The sequence below is a fragment of the Grammomys surdaster genome, unplaced genomic scaffold (genome assembly GCF_004785775.1).
Source record: "Grammomys surdaster isolate TR1022 unplaced genomic scaffold, NIH_TR_1.0 195, whole genome shotgun sequence".
Taxonomy (NCBI): Eukaryota; Metazoa; Chordata; class Mammalia; order Rodentia; family Muridae; genus Grammomys; species Grammomys surdaster.
Window position 1 is genome coordinate 47,773 of NW_021604640.1, and position 18,227 is coordinate 65,999.

At 35.4% G+C, this 18,227-nt stretch overlaps 1 protein-coding gene across 1 annotated transcript in view; it reads left to right on the forward strand.

Moving 5' to 3' along the window:
* The first annotated feature begins 2,235 nt into the window (after window positions 1-2,235).
* Window positions 2,236-18,227, forward strand: part of LOC114623252 (odorant-binding protein 1b-like) — a 38,582-nt gene continuing 22,590 nt past the window's right edge. The window contains exons 1-5 of the mRNA XM_028769940.1: window positions 2,236-2,289; window positions 2,739-2,878; window positions 3,776-3,849; window positions 5,458-5,568; window positions 6,238-6,339. Of these exons, the coding sequence (XP_028625773.1) occupies window positions 2,236-2,289; window positions 2,739-2,878; window positions 3,776-3,849; window positions 5,458-5,568; window positions 6,238-6,339 (481 nt within the window). The remainder of the gene's footprint in view (window positions 2,290-2,738; window positions 2,879-3,775; window positions 3,850-5,457; window positions 5,569-6,237; window positions 6,340-18,227) is intronic.

The following is an 18,227-nucleotide window of genomic DNA, read 5'->3' on the forward strand; positions in this document are numbered from 1 at the left end:
GTTTTAAATTTTATTTATTTTATTGATATATTGTTACTCCATTCTTTCTCTGTATGACTTTGCGTGCACACACATACACATACACACACACACTCACACACATATGTGTGGACTCACACACATATGTATACATATGCATATATAGGTTTCAATTCAGTGGATTTTTTAATGGAATTCCTGAGTTTCTATCTCTTTCTTGTATCTCTAATTGGCCTCTTTTCTTTCTTTTTGCAAGTCTTGTCAAATTTGATATATTAATGTATTTATCTTACTATATTATGCTTTATTTATTTATATCTCTTAGAAGCCTTTTTCTTTTAATGGATCTTGATGAGAGGGGAGGTCTAGGACAAACTGAGAGAAATAGAGATATGGAAAACCTTAAACAGTATATATTATGTGACAAAAAATCTATTTTCAGTAAATGAAAAAAAAAGATTTTCAGATACACTCATCAACATAGGATCGTCTTGTTGTAGAGGATCTGATGGAGACCATTAAAGAAGATTACAATAAACCAAAATACGGAGTTGATGATGGCAGTACCACCTATAATCCACCCTCCATATGCAATGTCCAGGCTTCCTTGAACATGAAGTAATTGAAAGATTAAAAAGTATAGAGGAAGAGAGTTGAGTGTAAATTCATGCCTCTTAATAATGTCAAAAGCTGTATACACCCTTAAAATATCACCATGACTAAAGATAATCCCAATTAGAAAAATAGAAATTATAACTTGTAAATCAAAAAAACCCAGAACCCTACATGTCTACAGTAGAACTACAGGCAATTAAGAGATGCTGAGAGTGGGAAGAAGAGAACAATTGGTCATTCAATACTAGATGATCAGCTCGGAAAACATGTACAACTGAAATTAAACAGACTGAGCAGTTGGTAATTAGTGTTTGTGCATGTTTGAGTGTGTACATATACATATATACACATAGACATATATAAATATACTCATGAATATAATGGCTATTGGTAAAAAAAAAAGTGGTAACAAAATTGTGAGACATAAAAGGGCACATATGGGAGTTTAGAGGAATAAAGGGGATGTGGAAAATGATGTAATTAAACAATAATGTCAAAATAAAAAGATAGAGGTAAAAATAGAATATAATTTATAGGAAGTATCTTGAAGGACAGACCTTAAACACTTTATAATGCTACAGCTAGATGTCATATGTCATTAATATATATATATATATATATATATATATAACAGTGCTAACTATAAGTAATTCCATGTGTTCCAAGTGAAGCCCTAGAGGATAAAAAAGTACTTGTAGAGTGCTGAAATTATTCCTGATTGTTCTGAAAAACAGATGATGAGATCTTATTGATATGGACAACACGTATCTTGGTTGTGGTGTATAAGAAAGTCGAAATGTAACTGGGCAGACAAGTCTTTCCTTTAAAAAATGTAAAGCACAATTTTCAGACTGTATAGAGTTCATTTGCACAAATCTATATCTTTTTGAAAAGTACTTTTTCAATAGATTTTTTTACACTTGCATAGGCTTCTTTTCATCAATGATACTTGTATTTAATACCAGGGGATATCTTACCACATTTTCTATTATTTATTCAAATAAGTTTCAAGATTTCTCTTGTAGGTCTGTACTCATGATAGTAGAATACAATATACTGAATGAAGAAAGAAGTCAATATATAGAAAGGCTTAAAAGTAGTAGAAGACTTATGACTGAACTCTTAAAGGAGATCCTCCTTATTTTTTAATATCTTGACTTCTGAGAATGTTGTGATTATGGTTCTTGTTGCTCAAGCCACAGTTTTAAATTCACTTAACTGTACAGTATTAGGCTAATATTAAGAATGTATTTTAAAATACACGTCACTTTGGTTAAATGAATCGTGTGGGGTATATGTGTATGTACTATGACCTTTATCTATCACTTTATAGTACTAGACCAAAATCATTACTTATAAATATTACTGTAGTGGTAGTTCCTTCACTCTAACAGGAATGCTCAATCAACATAGCATGTCCTGACCTTAAATGTAAGCTTATTAGTTCAGGGACATGAAGTCTTCACTATCCGTCAGTGCCCAATGGGAAGTACTGGACAGATGTGTGTTTTTGAGATGGTGAATCATTGGTTGAATTCATGCTCCTCCTTCAAAATAACTGTATAAAAAGCTTTGTAAGTTCAGATCCTCCACAACCACTTTCCTAATTTGAGCATCTGCAGAAGAGCAAAGTTAGGAATCATGATGGTGAAATTTTTCCTGCTGGCATTGGCATTTGGACTGGCTCATGCTAAGGTAAATGCATGTCTGTGCTTATGTGTGAGCTTCCCCAATAGCATATTTCTATGGATGTGATATATCATCAGTCAGTCTATGCAAATCCATCTGCATGAAATAATCTTTCTGTCTTTCACTTAGGTACATTTATGCAATCAGATTTTCTCTAGGACAAAACCAGTGAAATAAAGAAAATAAGGGCTTTTATTTGCAGAGTGTATGAGGATAAAAGCTGAGCAGTTTTAGGTCCATGATTCTATGTTAATCACGTCATCATATTGCTCTGGGTTGTGCTTCATTTCAAGAAGCATAATTGTCAACTAATAAATGAAATATTATTGATTATTGATTGATATTTAATGTCAGTTTAAGTATTTCAGGTATTGATATTAGAGATGAGTACACCAACACACATTCTAATGGTCTGTTGTGGATTTTATTTTTTGCCATTGTTGTTGCTTTTTCAGCTTCAAGGAAAATGGAGAACCATTGCCATTGCTGCTGATAATGAAGACAAGATAGAGGATGGTGGTCCTCTGGAACTCTTTGTTCGTAAAATTACTTGTCAGGAGGGATGCAAAGTAATGAATGTCGAATTTTATATCAAGTAAGCATATTATCAAGAATGTAAATTTACTTTTCTCTCCCTTTACACTGTGAAATTCACAGGAGAAAGTTTTGTTATTGGTCATGAAATTAAAGGCCCTATTTTTAGCAGGCAATTATATCATTCTGTGATGGAACAGCTCTGGATACCACACAGAGAGATAAACACTCTTTCTAATTCAATGAGTGATTCCTGAGGGAACCTTGTGGTTTGAGGGTTGCCTTTGAATATCATCATCTGTGTTAGATATAGAATACTCTAAAGAACTCTTCTGTAGTAAGGTGATGGTGTGACCATTTACGTCAAAGTCATACACTTTATGTTATTCAATTAGTGATGTCATAAGAATCTTCCAGAAATAGGTCAGAGATATATACTTTGCAACCCCCTTTTCTGAGGCTCTATGTTTAAAGATTTTTCTATCTGATATGTAGATGACTATGTTCAATTCAGGAGTCCATAACACCTAAAATCTGAAAATGCTTAGAATCATTTCTCTCTCATAGTCAAAATTTGAAGATTCAGGTCACAAATGAAAGCATTTAGAATACAGACATATAAATATTCTCATATATTTTGGCTTGAGCAGAACATACAAATTAGCGTATTGAAACATATGAAATGAAGAGTAAATTTTGGATAAGGAAGTCATCAGTGTATAGCATGAGGCAAAATTGGTACAATGAAGAAAGATATGTATATGAATGTAAACAGGATGATGGTTTCTAAATAGAAATTAGTAAACTCAAGGAATAAGTAATTAGTTCCTATCTCTGTATACTGAAAACTTCATTGTTCATAGTACTTCCTCAAATACATTATACTACTTGAAGATATTTAATATGAATTCAATAGTGATGAAGACTAAACTGTGGTTTCTCTCTCTGATTTTTTTAGGCAAAATGGATATTGCTCATTGACCACAGTCACTGGGTATCTGCAAGAAGATGGTCATACTTATATAAACCTGTGTAAGTACAGTATCTGGGAACACTCTCTATGACCGAACTATTCTGATTGTGTACATTCATTCTGATACTACAGCAGCCCAAAGGTACTTGGATCTAGAGCAATTTTGGCTCCTTGGTTAGTTATTAATCTTTCTAATCCAGCGAGATATGCTGCCTAATCTGAATACATTGTAAGTCACCAGAGGGTTACTTGGAGAAGAACACTATTACATAAAGATGTGAATAGTTCTAACAACTTATTTTCCAAGAGTTTTCCCACAGAAAAAGTTATTTCTAGATACTTTTACTAGTTTTTCTTTCATACAGTATCTCACTTTGTCATTTGTCAATCCTGCTACTCCATGCAAGGACTCCATGGCTTCTAATATCTTTGCCAACTTCATGCTTTAGGCTCCCATGTGCTTACATTACAAATATGATCTATCACCCTTGAAAGATAAATATTTTACTTAACAGTTATTTCAAAAATCTTTTTTCTTGGTAAAGATCATTTTATTCCGGCCACTGAATTAAAAACTTCAATTTTGAAAAGTATGGGCAAATTTTGTTTAAGGTTGTCTGACTGATTATTTCAATTTTGTAAGAATCTTTAAATAATAGCAACATTATTCAACTAAGTTATACACAATTTGACTGTTGGTTTGATCTTTAAAACGCAAAGGGCACAGTCAACTGGTGAGTGAATGCTTTACCTATCTTTACATGGATGATAAGTAGTCTTGTAATAATAAGTGAAATGGTCCTAAAATCTTTCTTCTCTCTTTTGACCAACTTTTATCTTTTATTAAATGTCAGTAAGTGGACGTCACACACACACACACACGGGGGGGGACACTTTACACACATACACACACAAAAGCAATACACACACACACAAGAGCACTTCACACACATACACACACACAAAAGCACTATGCACACACACATACACATGCACACTCACAGCCATATGTACACTCACAGTCACATGCACATGTAGATACAGAAGTGTATGCACACAAGCATGAGCACACACACAGACAAGTACAGAAACAGAAGCACATGCACAAGTGTACACACAGGCACATGTACACACATGTGAACAGGAACACACAGAAAACCCACTTTTTCCTCACAAAATATCAATATCTGGTAATCTCTAAAACATTCATCTTTACAATGTTTTCATCAATAATTGTACAAGGTGATATTCTTTGTGTCTATTAGTAATTAATATTCTCTAATTTTAAAATGTGTACATATACACACCAAGTATTACCGTGGGTGAACACCAAGGTTTTAAACGCTCATGAAATTGACAAGTGGCCTTTAGACCTGGTGGAAAAAGTCAGGAACACACAGCCAAATGTGCTATAGTCTTGACACGAGGAATTCAGATAAAAGCAAAATTGTGTGTACCTACAATCATAATCAGTTTTCAATTAGTTGAAAGGTTTTGTCACCATATTGCCTTCCTGAATTGTTATGCCCACTAGGGTCATGTTTTACTGAACCAGAGAAGATTGCCAGAGTCAGAGTAAATTCGAAAATTTAGCAGCAAACAGGTGACATCAAATTGTGTGGAAACATGAATGACACTTTCTTGAAATATTTCCATTACTGTTACAGATGAAGGTGAAAATCAGTATGTACTTGTGAAGGCAACATCAGAGTACTTAATCTTTTATAGTGAGAATGTGGACAGAGCCAGCCGGAGAACAAAATTGCTTTTCCTTGTTGGTAAGCATGGCAGTGGATCTCTGAAATAGTATCAAAAGTGTTGCTCCACAAATAAGGACTAAGTCAGATCTTCCCAACTTCACCCCAAATACAGTGTTATAGAATTTACAAAGTCCTTTGTGCTAGCTGATAACTACATTGTGCATTTACCAACTTCAATAGCTTGGACCATGAAGACTTAGGGTGGTAGAAGAAGTGATTGGAAGAGTTCATGTTCATGTTTCCTCCCTAGACAATATTGAGCAAATGTGATTCTCCCTAATCTCAGACTATTTGCAGTGTCAATTCACTAAATATGTAGAAAATTGAAGCATGAACTCTAGGGTATAGACTTAGGAAACATGTGAAGGCTACATTGAAACTACTTGAAGACTCTGTTGTGTTTTTGAAAGTATATAGGATTAAGATAAGTGAGTTCTCTAGACAAGCATTATTTTTACTTTTGTGAATAGTAAAATATCAAAACATGATATCATTATTTCTGTTTAAATGTTATTGAATGTGTACATGGCACTTGAGGTAATCCTTATTGACAGAATTAACCCATCCACAGTGGATTATTACAGAGAAGTTGAGATTTACCATTGCATATGGGATACAAAGGAAGGAATGTACATTATGCAGGATTTTCATGAACAGATCTCTGACATTGTCATTCATGCAATACAGGAAAAGGTGGCCCTCTAACTAATGAAGGAAAGGAACAGCTTGCTGAGTATGCTAAGGAAAAGGACATTCCACTTGAAAACATTCGAGAAATTCTGACTATAGGTACCCTTTATGCATGTTAATATTTGTTATATCTTGTATATATCCATATACATACATTTCTCTCTCTCTGTCTCTCTGTCTCTCTCTCCCTCTCTCCGTCTCTCTCTCTCTCTCTCTCTCTCTCTCTATATATATATATATATATATATATATATATATATATCCTGATTTAGATGAAATCAAATTATATCTTATTATTACATAATCATTGCCAGGAATAATCATTGGGGATCTATACTTATATGTTTATGATACCAGTTCTGTCACTCCTTACTCCACTCAATTTCTTTCATAGATACCTGTCCAGAAAGTATCATGTACAGGTGAGTAGAAACAAAAGCCATGCTTTCCTATCTTGATATTTGAATTGACCCAGGCTTAGTGTATAAAGTATTTGAGATCAAAATGTGAGTGAAAATAATTTGCATTCAAAATGAGGGAAAATGAATACAGACTATTACTTGTCTTTTAAAGTTAAAATTCTTATAGTGACAAGAATGAATTGGAGAATGATTTTATTTATAGAACAATACTAAGGAACTTTATCTCTTTCAGAAATGGTAATATTTTTATATTTATGATTAATTCATCAAGAAATTGTGTCTTGTTATTTGAAACATTCTCTTTACATATGATGTGTGGAATATAATTTGCCATAGGCAAGGTATAAGTTTTTTTTTATTTTATCAATATATTCTTTGAAAACTCTGTCCAAATTTTAATGCAGGACTACACAATGCCATTATTTACTTTAGAACCTGCTCCTATAGAATCCAAAGTACAAGGCACAGGTGCATTCCAGGACAGAAACTGACTCTGTACATTTTTCACTATAGTCTATGTTGTTGGATTCAATTTTGTTCTCTAGAAACCCAAGAATGTGTTAATTGTTCTCTTCATATTTGTACAGATAATGGGATGAGAATTATGCATCATAACCTCTTGACCATGGAATCAGTATCATCTATAATTCACCTTTCCTATCAGAATAAATTTTTCCTTCCCTGTGCATGAAGGATACAGCATACCAAATTCCTGACTTGCCTTTATTTCTCCCTTTCATGATCTATAAGTTGTTCTTCCTTTTTGAATGACTGAATAAAATCATTCAAGTAGCAATAATGGCCTTGTGAAAAGAGTCTCATTCAAAAGGCATATAAATATTTACTAAATATAGTTTTCAAAATCACTCTGGTGTAACAAATGATATTCTTATTACTGAAACTCTTGTAATATTTGAAAATGTCACACTTACTTGAAAGCCATTGGCAAGAAAACCACAGAAATAAATTTTATGTTTTGTTTCATATTTACTTTCCTCTATAAATCATGATATGATGTTGAATTATCCTAACAAACTAGAATATTTCACATAACAAACTCTTTAGCCCTGCCTACACTATTTAAAATTGAAGATAAAATCTTTTTTTTTCCAAAATATGTCTAAGGAGATTACATTTTGATTTATCACTTCAGTTAGCAAATGGGTCTGGATATATTTAAGCAATATACATATTGAGAAACTGAGAAACCTAAGTGAAGGTCCAGAGATAGAGAATCAGGACCCAAGGTGAGACATATCCAGCCAGCTGCAGCTGCTGGGAATTACTGGTCCTAAGACATTAACATTCCTTTCTCCCTCAGAAGATAGCATTACCTAACAACCCTATCAACATCTCTGGGCCTGAAAAGTGTTAATAACTCCTCTTCTATAGCAGCTATTAATTAATGGTCAGATGTTCTCCAGATGGCTGAGCCTTGGCACCTAACAGAGACATTCATTTAAAAAAAATCAACTTGCCCATAAACCTCTTATCCAATCATATAATGCCAAGACTAAGAAACCTTCTCTAACCTGCTTGCAGTTTTTTTTCACATAACAATATGTAATCAAAATGTAATCTCCTTAGACAGCTTTTGGAAAAGAGATTTTATCTTTTATTTTAAGCCTCTTCCCCCAGACCTCGTGGTGCTCACCTATTCTGCTGCATCACGGAAGGTTTGCGGACAGAGCTTGAATAAACCCTCATGTGAATTGAGTCCTGGTGGTCTTTGTGGTTTTGAGATCTGGGCATAACAATGTGAGACAATCAGTTTTGAAGAATATAGGATATTCACTGAAATTATATTCCATAATACCAAGCCCTACAAATATGCATTTATATATTACATTTTCGTGTATGTATTGCAATGATTCCTTAGAATATTGTCAGCTATCAAGATAGCAAATTCAGATGAAGTGTTCTCTGAGGCTGTGGAACATGTCCTTGAACAAGATGAAACAGATGCTAAGTAACATCCATAAGTAGTAGATATGATTAAGAAATCATGACATAGTCTATTTTCTGTTGAGAGAAAGCTTTTATTTAACTTTTCTCTCTGTGTCTTGTAAAATAATGCTACTTTAGAAAATTATAGTAACATTTGGGACAGTAAACCATTCCAGGAAGCTTGGTGGGTAAAGCTGGTTGAGATCCTGGAAACTTACACTTGAGATGATACTCGCCTCCCTACTCCTTGCCAAATTTCTGGCCTGGAACATATGCCACACTTCCCACATAAGAAAACATAACCTGTGGTCACATAAGCCCAGAACAGAGTTCTCCATGCTAATGAGATACCTAGAGGCCCTGAGGGTTTAGCCAAAACTTTCTCTCCCCAGACATTCCTCCCTGAGAAAAAAACCTCTCTCAGGTGCACCGTGAGAGGTTGATAAGCATTCATTTTCCATAATGAACAGTCAACAAACAGTTTAGAACCATGGACTGTCTCTTTCATCAAGAATCACCATGGGGAGCACAAAGGGGGCCTTGAACTATTTATTGAGCTGCAGCCTAACCCTGTGGTAGAAGGCTTCTCTGTGCTTTCAGCCACAACTGAAGCCAAACTAAGGACAATCACTGCTAAGCTAGGGCAGAGCTGCCCTCCCCCCACCATCCCTCTAGGGTAGATGCTATCCTCATCCTGGGGGCCCTGGACTCTGATCCTTACTCCTCTTGACTCAGAGATGGCTAGATGTCCAACAGTTTGGGAGTCTTGGGTCCTGGCCAACTCTCAGGCTTATGGATCCCTGATCCTTCATTCCTGTCTCCTCTGTGCAGCACCTCAGGGGTGACTGGGTGCCCAGGGATCTGGGAACCCCACCTCTGGCTTTCCCATATCTCAGATTGTATTTTCCTACCCTTGGAGAAGTGTTTTTGAGCTCCCCTGAAGTCCAGCTGCTGTGATGTGAGATAATCACAGTCAAGCTCCCCACATTTAGCCTCTAGAGCAGCCATGCCTTGCAGTGGGGCTGAACACAGACCCAGAAATTACTTGCATTTTCTTGAAAATTTTGTAAAATCCATGTTCATTTACCTTATTTTCAACCTCATTCTCCAACTAATTTATACTATTACTTTGCCTCTAAACTCTAATTTAGAACTTATTTATGAATATAGATATTTATTTGAATAGATGGCTATTTGTGATGTGTGTGTGTGTGTGTGTGTGTGTGTGTGTGTGTATGCATGTGTGCACACATGCATGTTCTTGTGTGTTTTGGGACGTTACCAGATTATGTCTGAAAAAAATCACCAACATCAAAATACCAAAACACATTCTACAGTGTGTTGGATGCAAGAAATTTCTCTCTGAGTGTACTACCAACTGAAGATGGTATTGAAATCTTGTCTCTAATAGTTTTGATTAGGAAATTCACAGAAACACACACACACACACACACAAATTTACCTATTTACCTGATAAGTAAAGGTGTAATAATACTTAAGAAAATACTAGAAGAGTGAATATATGCCAATAACAAGATCATCCACTATGATGAAGATGTCTCTATTTTAGAGGTAAAGGTGTGAGACCAAATCTTTTAAGTCCAATCTTCATTTTAGAGAACCTAGCCTAAGTTTGAACTCAGGTAAATTAACAGTCTCATACCAAGCATTAGTTTCCACATTGCCCCCCAACAAAACTCTAGCCTAGCTCCAGTTTCTAGGCTAATCTCTAACAAGACCAGTGTCTCCAGGTTACACTTTCAACAAGATGCTAATCTCTAACAAGACCAGTGTCTCCAGGTTATTCCCCCAATAAACCTGTACCCCCAGGTTACAAGCCCACCTGCTACCTAATGACCACCTATGCAGAGGGGAATATAAGGGGAATATAAATTACGTTTATAATATGATTCCCAGCACCAGCCAGTTATGTTAAAGGCCACAGTAGCTTTCTAATTAGATGCTTGTGCACCTACCTCCTCTTGCTGCTTACTATAAAGCCTTGCCCTGGTAGAAATTCAAGGCTCCCACTACCAACACCAAATCCATCCTGCATGATGGTGGTGCATTGCAGGGGCCCAAGCTAGCTCAAATAGAATAAAGATCCTCCTGTGAGTTGCATCAGATTGGCTCCTGTGTCAAGAGTCATAATGGGACAAGCTAGTAACTAGCAGGTGATCATCCAGAAATGGCTTGCCTTGGATTATTATATAATCGGCAACAAGTGAGCTCTTATTCAGCAAGGCTGTAAGGAACTTATTTTAGGAAATATTCCTGCTATTAATATGCTTCTTCTATTTTTATTAAACATATGTAACAATCAATAAGCAATGGCACACCCCTTTGGAGCAGACCTCTGCAGATCCATGAAGATGTACTGTCTTGTAGTGATGCTATATAGACAAATAGATGACTTATTAAGTCTTAATGATGATCCTATAAGAATTCCTAAAATTATATCAATGATAATTAAGCTCTTTTATAATGGGACTTCTATTAGGTCCTTTTCTGATAGTCAAAACTGCAATAAGAACTCTGCCACTCTCCCAAGTGTCATCACTTAATTGCTCTTAGATAGTAACCAGACTTACTCATACTCAGAGCACATTTCAAGAGTTTGTAAAACAATTAACCAAATGCTATTAGAAGAGAACTAACAATTTATTATAGGTGTTAGGAGAGAATATTTTTATGTTTTTATATTGCCTGGGTTTATCTATACAAAACTTCACTAATAACTTAGTTAAAGTTTTAAATCTTCAGGGAACCTGTGGAGCTAGACAGGTGATGGATGTTTACTCCTAATGGATATGCATGTAAACATTCTCTGTTGTAATACTCTATTTCAATTTATGATTTCAATTTCGGTGTGAACTTGTGATGAACTTTGTAACATGTGATCATGTATTCTGAAAGATATTTAAATACTGAGGACAAAGAGATGAGAGGAAGAGATACAGTGGAGAGATAGAATAGAATATTTTGCCTTTCCCCACTTAGAGTAGTATATAGAATAGAATTTTTCCCTTTTCCGAGATAGAAGTTTTCCTTTTCCCCACTTAGGACCTTTCCACTTTTTGCCTTAGATAGCTTTCATAGGAAACTTTTTACACTTAGTATTAAACTCTATAATAAACACATCTCTAAGTGTCTTTTCTTCTTGTTTGACTTCTGACTAGCAGGATGAAAGTTAGTGCCCAGCAGTTCCTGCTGAGATAGAACAAAGGCTATTTACTTAATCCTTGGCTATTTTTAGGATGAGGTGATAAGTGCTAAAAACTGCAGTTTCTGTCCTCAGAGGATTTCAGAAGGCAGGTCAACTACAGTAGCATAGTAACTTAAGTAAGTAAAATTTTATTTTACAACAACCCTAAATATCTCGTAAGACCAGGTCTTACACCCGCCAATGCTCTTCTCCCTCTGCCACCTCAAGAAGAACCAACAAGAAGAAAGAAGATCTCTCCCACATGCTAGGGCTGGCCCCCGGTAATACTTATGGATTCTGAACAGAGACCTCTTGAGGTAAGCCCCCGAAAAATCCTGTGTGTATCTTTGAAGAGCTAGGAGTCTCATCTAGGGCCTAGCTAGCCTGCTGATACAGTGAAAATCATTTCAGGACAGGTGAGTAATCTGAGTGGTCTGAAAGAAGGCAAATCCGCATGAAAGAAAGCAATCTCCACTTGAAAGAAATCAATCCTGCTTGAAAAGCAGTCCTGCTTGAAAGAAGCAATCCCAAGCCTAAAAAGAAGGCAAAGCTGCCCCACCCCACCCCACCCCTAGCCTGAAAAAAGGCACTCCTATCGGTTGCTGTTAAATATTTAGCTCTAAGAATTAAATCTGTGTGTTCAGCCTGAAAAAAGGCATCCAGCATGTTACTGATAAATACATAGTTGTCTGTAGCTTTTAGTAGGAGTTTTATTGCCTAGTATTAGGCACAGGCCTGCTATTTGGTACTGACCCTGTTAAGTGCAAATAGTATGTAGCTACCAGCAGAAATTCCAACAATACTGCTAGCAGCAAAGTGAATCAGGATGGGACAAAGTAAATCTAGAAACAGAGAGGTTTTTTGCATATATTATTAAGCATACTCTTAAGCAAAAAGGCATGAAAGTTAACACTAGCCAGCTGACTGACTTCAATTTTTACATTCAGTCCTTGGTTGCCAGAAAGGGAAAGTTTAGATGTGGATACATGGGAGAAGGTAGGGTCAGATATTAAAAACTGGTTTTCAGAAAATGGAGGAAAAGATATGCCCCTTACAGCGTTTTCAATTTGGAATGTGCTTAAGGAAACATTAGCAGATGACAAAAGGGCCTTAGGTGCCCAAGATGCACCAGATTCACCTCCTCTTTAGCAGATTCCATTACTACAGTCTTGCTCAGGATTCTAAGAAAAATGTTTATACCTTGACAGAAAAGTCTGCAAAAAGTAGTTCAGGAGAGAGTAAATCAGAAGAGGAAAATTCAACCTCAGAGGAGGAATCTGACTCTGAAAAGAAATCATCAAAATATCATAAACATAAGTGGCCTACTATGCAGCATTTAAATATAAGTCATTCCACAAGACTGCCTGAAAAATGTAAAAAGAAACCAAAAGGGCCTATTGGATCAGCTGCTGGTATAATTCAAGCTCAGCAAGAGGGTAAATTGTTAGGCTGTTTCCCAGTGAGTATACAGAATAACAAAGAGGGTAAGAATCCCTTGTTAAATATCTATGGCATTTAAATTGCTTATGACTTCTCATGATTGGTTTAAAATTGCCAGAGCCTATCTAATTAAAGATGAATTTTTACAGTGGATAGATACATATAAGAACTTGGCTCAAAGAGAGTTATCTAAGATGTCTGGAAAAAAAGAGAGGAATGAAAGAGTTAACATATAAAATGTTTATGAGTACAGGGGAGTGGTTTGAAGAAACAAGGCAACAAAAAATGACAAAGGAAGCTCTAGTAAATAAATCAGCTGCAGCCCTAGAAGCATGGAGACACTTGCTTAATAGAGATGCAAATACTAAAGGCCTTGATAATATAAAGCAGAAACCAGAAGAACCTTTTGCTCAGCTAAAGGAGGCAGTAAGAGGATGGTTCTTAGCTCTGAGGCAAAAGATATTGTTTTAAAACAACTGATCCTTGAGAATACTACACCCACTTGTCAATCTCTTCTAAAGACAATTAAAAACTCCAGAAATATTTCTGACTTTATTAAAGCATGTACTGAGGTTGCTACTTCATATTTTCAAGGTGTACCTATTACAACAACTTCACAAGGCCAGAACACTATCCAAAATATTGCTAATCAATGACACAAAAAATTAATAAATCAGGCTTGGGTCACAAAAGTTATTCAAGTAACAAGCCTGATACTTCAGGCTTCATATATCAGCAAACAACGTCCTGGTAAGGCAGGAGATGCCATAAATTTAAATTATCCTGGCCCCACTCGGATCAGCAATCCAACGGGATGTCATCCTTGTCTGAAAGGGTACCACTGGCATAAAGAGTGCCAAATTAGCTCTCATAAAAATGGTACTGCCTTATCTGGTGCTACTGTAATCACTGTAAATATACAGGAGTCTTATCAAATCAAAGAAAATGTTTGAGGGGCCTGAGGTAGGTCACTCAAACAATAGAGGTAATTCAACAGCATCAGGTGACCAATCCATTTGTCAAAGAAGGACTATCCAACAGCTGCAGCAGGCAACCCCAGGCAGCACAGGACTGAGCCTCCACAAAAAATTTACTTATGACTCCTCCTTAAACAGGTTACCTTAATTATTAAGATCTTAAAAGAAATTTCCCTCATTACAAAAAACCTTTGCATACAAATGGATCTAGTGACAATAGCCATTGTCTTTTAAGTACTAAGGACAAACACCTTTTTTAAAAATCTGTAACTGTTTTACAGCTATTTTACAATCTTAACCTCAACTTTCAGTATTACAAGTCTTGCTTCAATTTAGAAATTGCCTTTTCTCTGTTGGACATGTTCAAGTTCAATCTATGCCTCCTGGTCCTATAAATGAAGGTAAGGATTGATTTAATTTCTTAACCAAGGCTTGTTGTTTTTCCTACAAAGGTAACTTAGTAAAATCTTACATTACAAATCACTATTGTACTAGAGGAGAAACTGCTCCTGCATTCCTGCAGAGCTGTCAGCTCAGCTTGGGAATTAACCCCTGATGACTGAGTCTTTATGATTTAAAACAGAGAAATGTTACACTTGACCTGTCTTTAGAAAGTTAGCCTTTATTCCTGTATGTATAGACTTTTAATTCTCATTGTGATTTGTGTATTTTCCTAACTTGGGAAAACTTTCAAAGATATGATACAATATTTGTTTCATTAGTTTATAATACTAAGGGCTTAAAAACAGACAATGCCCTTGCTTAAACTTAAGAAGCATTTAAAAACTGGTGTTTGACTCTTAGTTTCTCATATTCCACTGACATTCCCTATAGTTCACAGGGACATGCTGTTGTGGAATAAGTTCATCAGACCTTAAAAGATATAGACATCTAAATTACAAAATGAAATCATAATTATTCATTTCCTCATCATACTTTATAAAAAAGAAAGTCCATTTCTAAACATTTTAAGCCTCTACTAAAATAAAGACCTACTAACTGGATAATTTAAAAAGGCTGGATGTTTGTCCAGGAGAAGCTCTATTTATATATTTACAAGACCCTATAGATGCCAGACCAGCTGATTGTACCAGGCCTTCTCCATGGACAGAGACTTCCACATCTGCCACTTCCTTCAAGCCCGCTTCAGCCATCATCATCTGCAGATTCTCTACCCGTGCCAGAGACCTCAGCAAAAGAAGATATTGAAGACATGATTCCTGATTGCATCTGAATGGACTTTTAATTCAATACCTAGGGGATACAGGAGATATAAAATTGTTGTATATAAATTTATATGTATCATTTCCTACCAGAATGCTATTTGACCAATTGTATAACTTCATCATGTGTCATAATGTCTTTTCTCATTGTATACTAGTTACCTTATGTTTTGTCACCAATTACTTTTTCACAGCCTTGATATAATGCTTTATTTGCCTTGTTTGCCTTGGTACAGACTGTTAATTCTATTTCATGACCTAAGAGATTTATAGCTGAAGTAATCTTAGACATTACAACCCTAATTGCTATCTTAGGGTCAGTTGCAGCCTTGTTGAATCAGGCTCACTTGTTACAAATTATATAATAATCCAAGGCAAGCCATTTCAGGATGATCACTTACTAGTTACTAGCTTGTCCAATAATGACTCCTGACACTCCTGTCTGTTTTTTGGAGGAAGGCCACTAACATTTCCCTGGCACTACAAAGGTATGTTTCAACATCAACCATTTTATACTCATAATAAACCATAGAAATGGAAATAATGACACAAATTTCATATTTAACTCAGTAGATGAAGAAAAAGACTTAAGGAAAATACACCATGCTTCTACAATAAAACTCCCAGAGAGTAAGGCTTGAGGAGACATGCTTTAAAATATTAAAACATATCTCTGACAAATCTGCAGCTAACATCATTCTACATGTAGAAAAATTGTAAGAAACCCCACTAAAACCTTGAAAAAGACAGGCTGCACACTATCTCCACTCATTTTCAATGTCATGCTGGAAGAACTACACTGAGCAACATAGGACAGAAGGAAATTAAAAACACACATATATGAAAAACCAAATTCACCATATCTCTATTATCATGTGACATGATATACTTAAGAGAGCCTTCAAATTATACCAGAACACATGTAGAACAATCAACACTTTCTGCAAAATGGCAAGGAAAGGAATTGGCTTACTAGCATCAACAGACTTTATATAAACCTACAAACAAAGACACTGAGAAAGAAATCACAGACATACCACCATTCACAATAGCATCAAAGAAAAAATAAAACATTTTGGAATAAACATAACCAAGAAGAAGAAAACAAACTTCTAATCTCAAGAAAAAGGATTTTAGAAAAAATCTTGCAATATGGATAGATGTTTAATAATCATAAAATGTAGAAATTAATATTTGAGAAATGATTGCCCTAAAAAAATAACTTCCAGATACAATGCAATGTCAATTATGAAAGACAAGAGCATTCTTCATAGAAAGCAAAAACCCTCCCAAGTTCCATAATGAACTGGAAAAAACTCCAGTTGCTTAAAGCAAATCTGAGCTAAAAGATCAATACTGGAGGTACTCCCATTTCAGACTCTAATAAATCCTAAAGAGCTAGCATGATAACTGATGATGATGATATAAAACTCTGCAGTATAGTGATATTTATACAGTATAAATTATTGCCATTTTACTAAACCAACAGAGCCTCTAAAAACCAAAATACACACACACACACAATTTTGTGAGTATACCTATAGAAATGTGTACTCTTTACATCTAATAAAGGATACTTGTCTTTATAGCACACAGAGGCCATTACAAAAACACACAAACTATCAGAATTTAGAGAAATGAATCATGATCCCAAATGGAAATATTTTAAAACATTCCCATATCTAAGGCTCAATAAATTTTGTAGAAGAGGGGACTTATAGATTGAAAAAGATTGAAGATCACATGGTTCGCTGTAAGATTGTGTATCCTAGTAATATCAGAAGCAACACCAAGAAAGTGTTGTCCATATGACTGCCTAAACAAAGAAGTGAACATGGATGGCAACAATAGTCATGCCATTGAAGCCAGAAGAAACTTCATGAGACCTAAGCTCTATGTACCAAACTCTAACTAAAAGCAAGTAGTATAAGTTAAAATTAGGAGAAATATTTTTCTCTGAAAGAGGACAGGAATTGTTTCTTTAATGCCAAATAGTCAAACTGAAAACACACAAACTTTTCATGATCTGAACTGGTTATATTTACTTATTTGGAAAATATAGGAATAAATGTACACAAATGCATAAGTAATAGCAACTCCTTTAACTCTTTATGAGTTTGGAAGAGAATACAAAGAACATATGTTATTGTTTAGATACAGAAAACTGAAGGAGAAATGATTAATTGTATTGTCTTCCTAAAATAAAAAGAATAATTAAAATATACAGTCTGGTATAGCCTCTCCCAGATTCTTATTGGGAGCTTCTTTTTCCCCAGTCAATCCAGGGATCCTATCTTTATGGAAGGTGTCACGTGTAGTCAATGTAGAGAACTCATCTTTAAGAAAGATGCCCTATTACTTTACAAAAATTTTGATGTACTGAAGTCTGATGATTGTTTAGATTACTTTGTGGAATATTGTACACATGGTATTGAGATAATTAACACAAGGAAAGTTTTCACCAAATTGTGTGGTGCTTAAATATTTCTACACTAACCTACTTGGAGACAGATTCCCATAGTTCGAAACAAAACTGTCTTTTTACTCTTGTTGAAGAAAACTCTTTTGCAGCCTCCTGTGGATTGCTCCTCTGACAACTGTGGTCATTGCACAGACACCAACAAACTGTTCTATATATGGAGATCTGAAGGGACTGAGGTAGCAGAATAAACTCCGTCTTGTTCTTAAGATTCCATTCTAAATTAGTTCACCCCTAGGGAGAAAGAGACCAACATTCCTTTACCCTCTCATGTAATACCAACACTTGAAAACC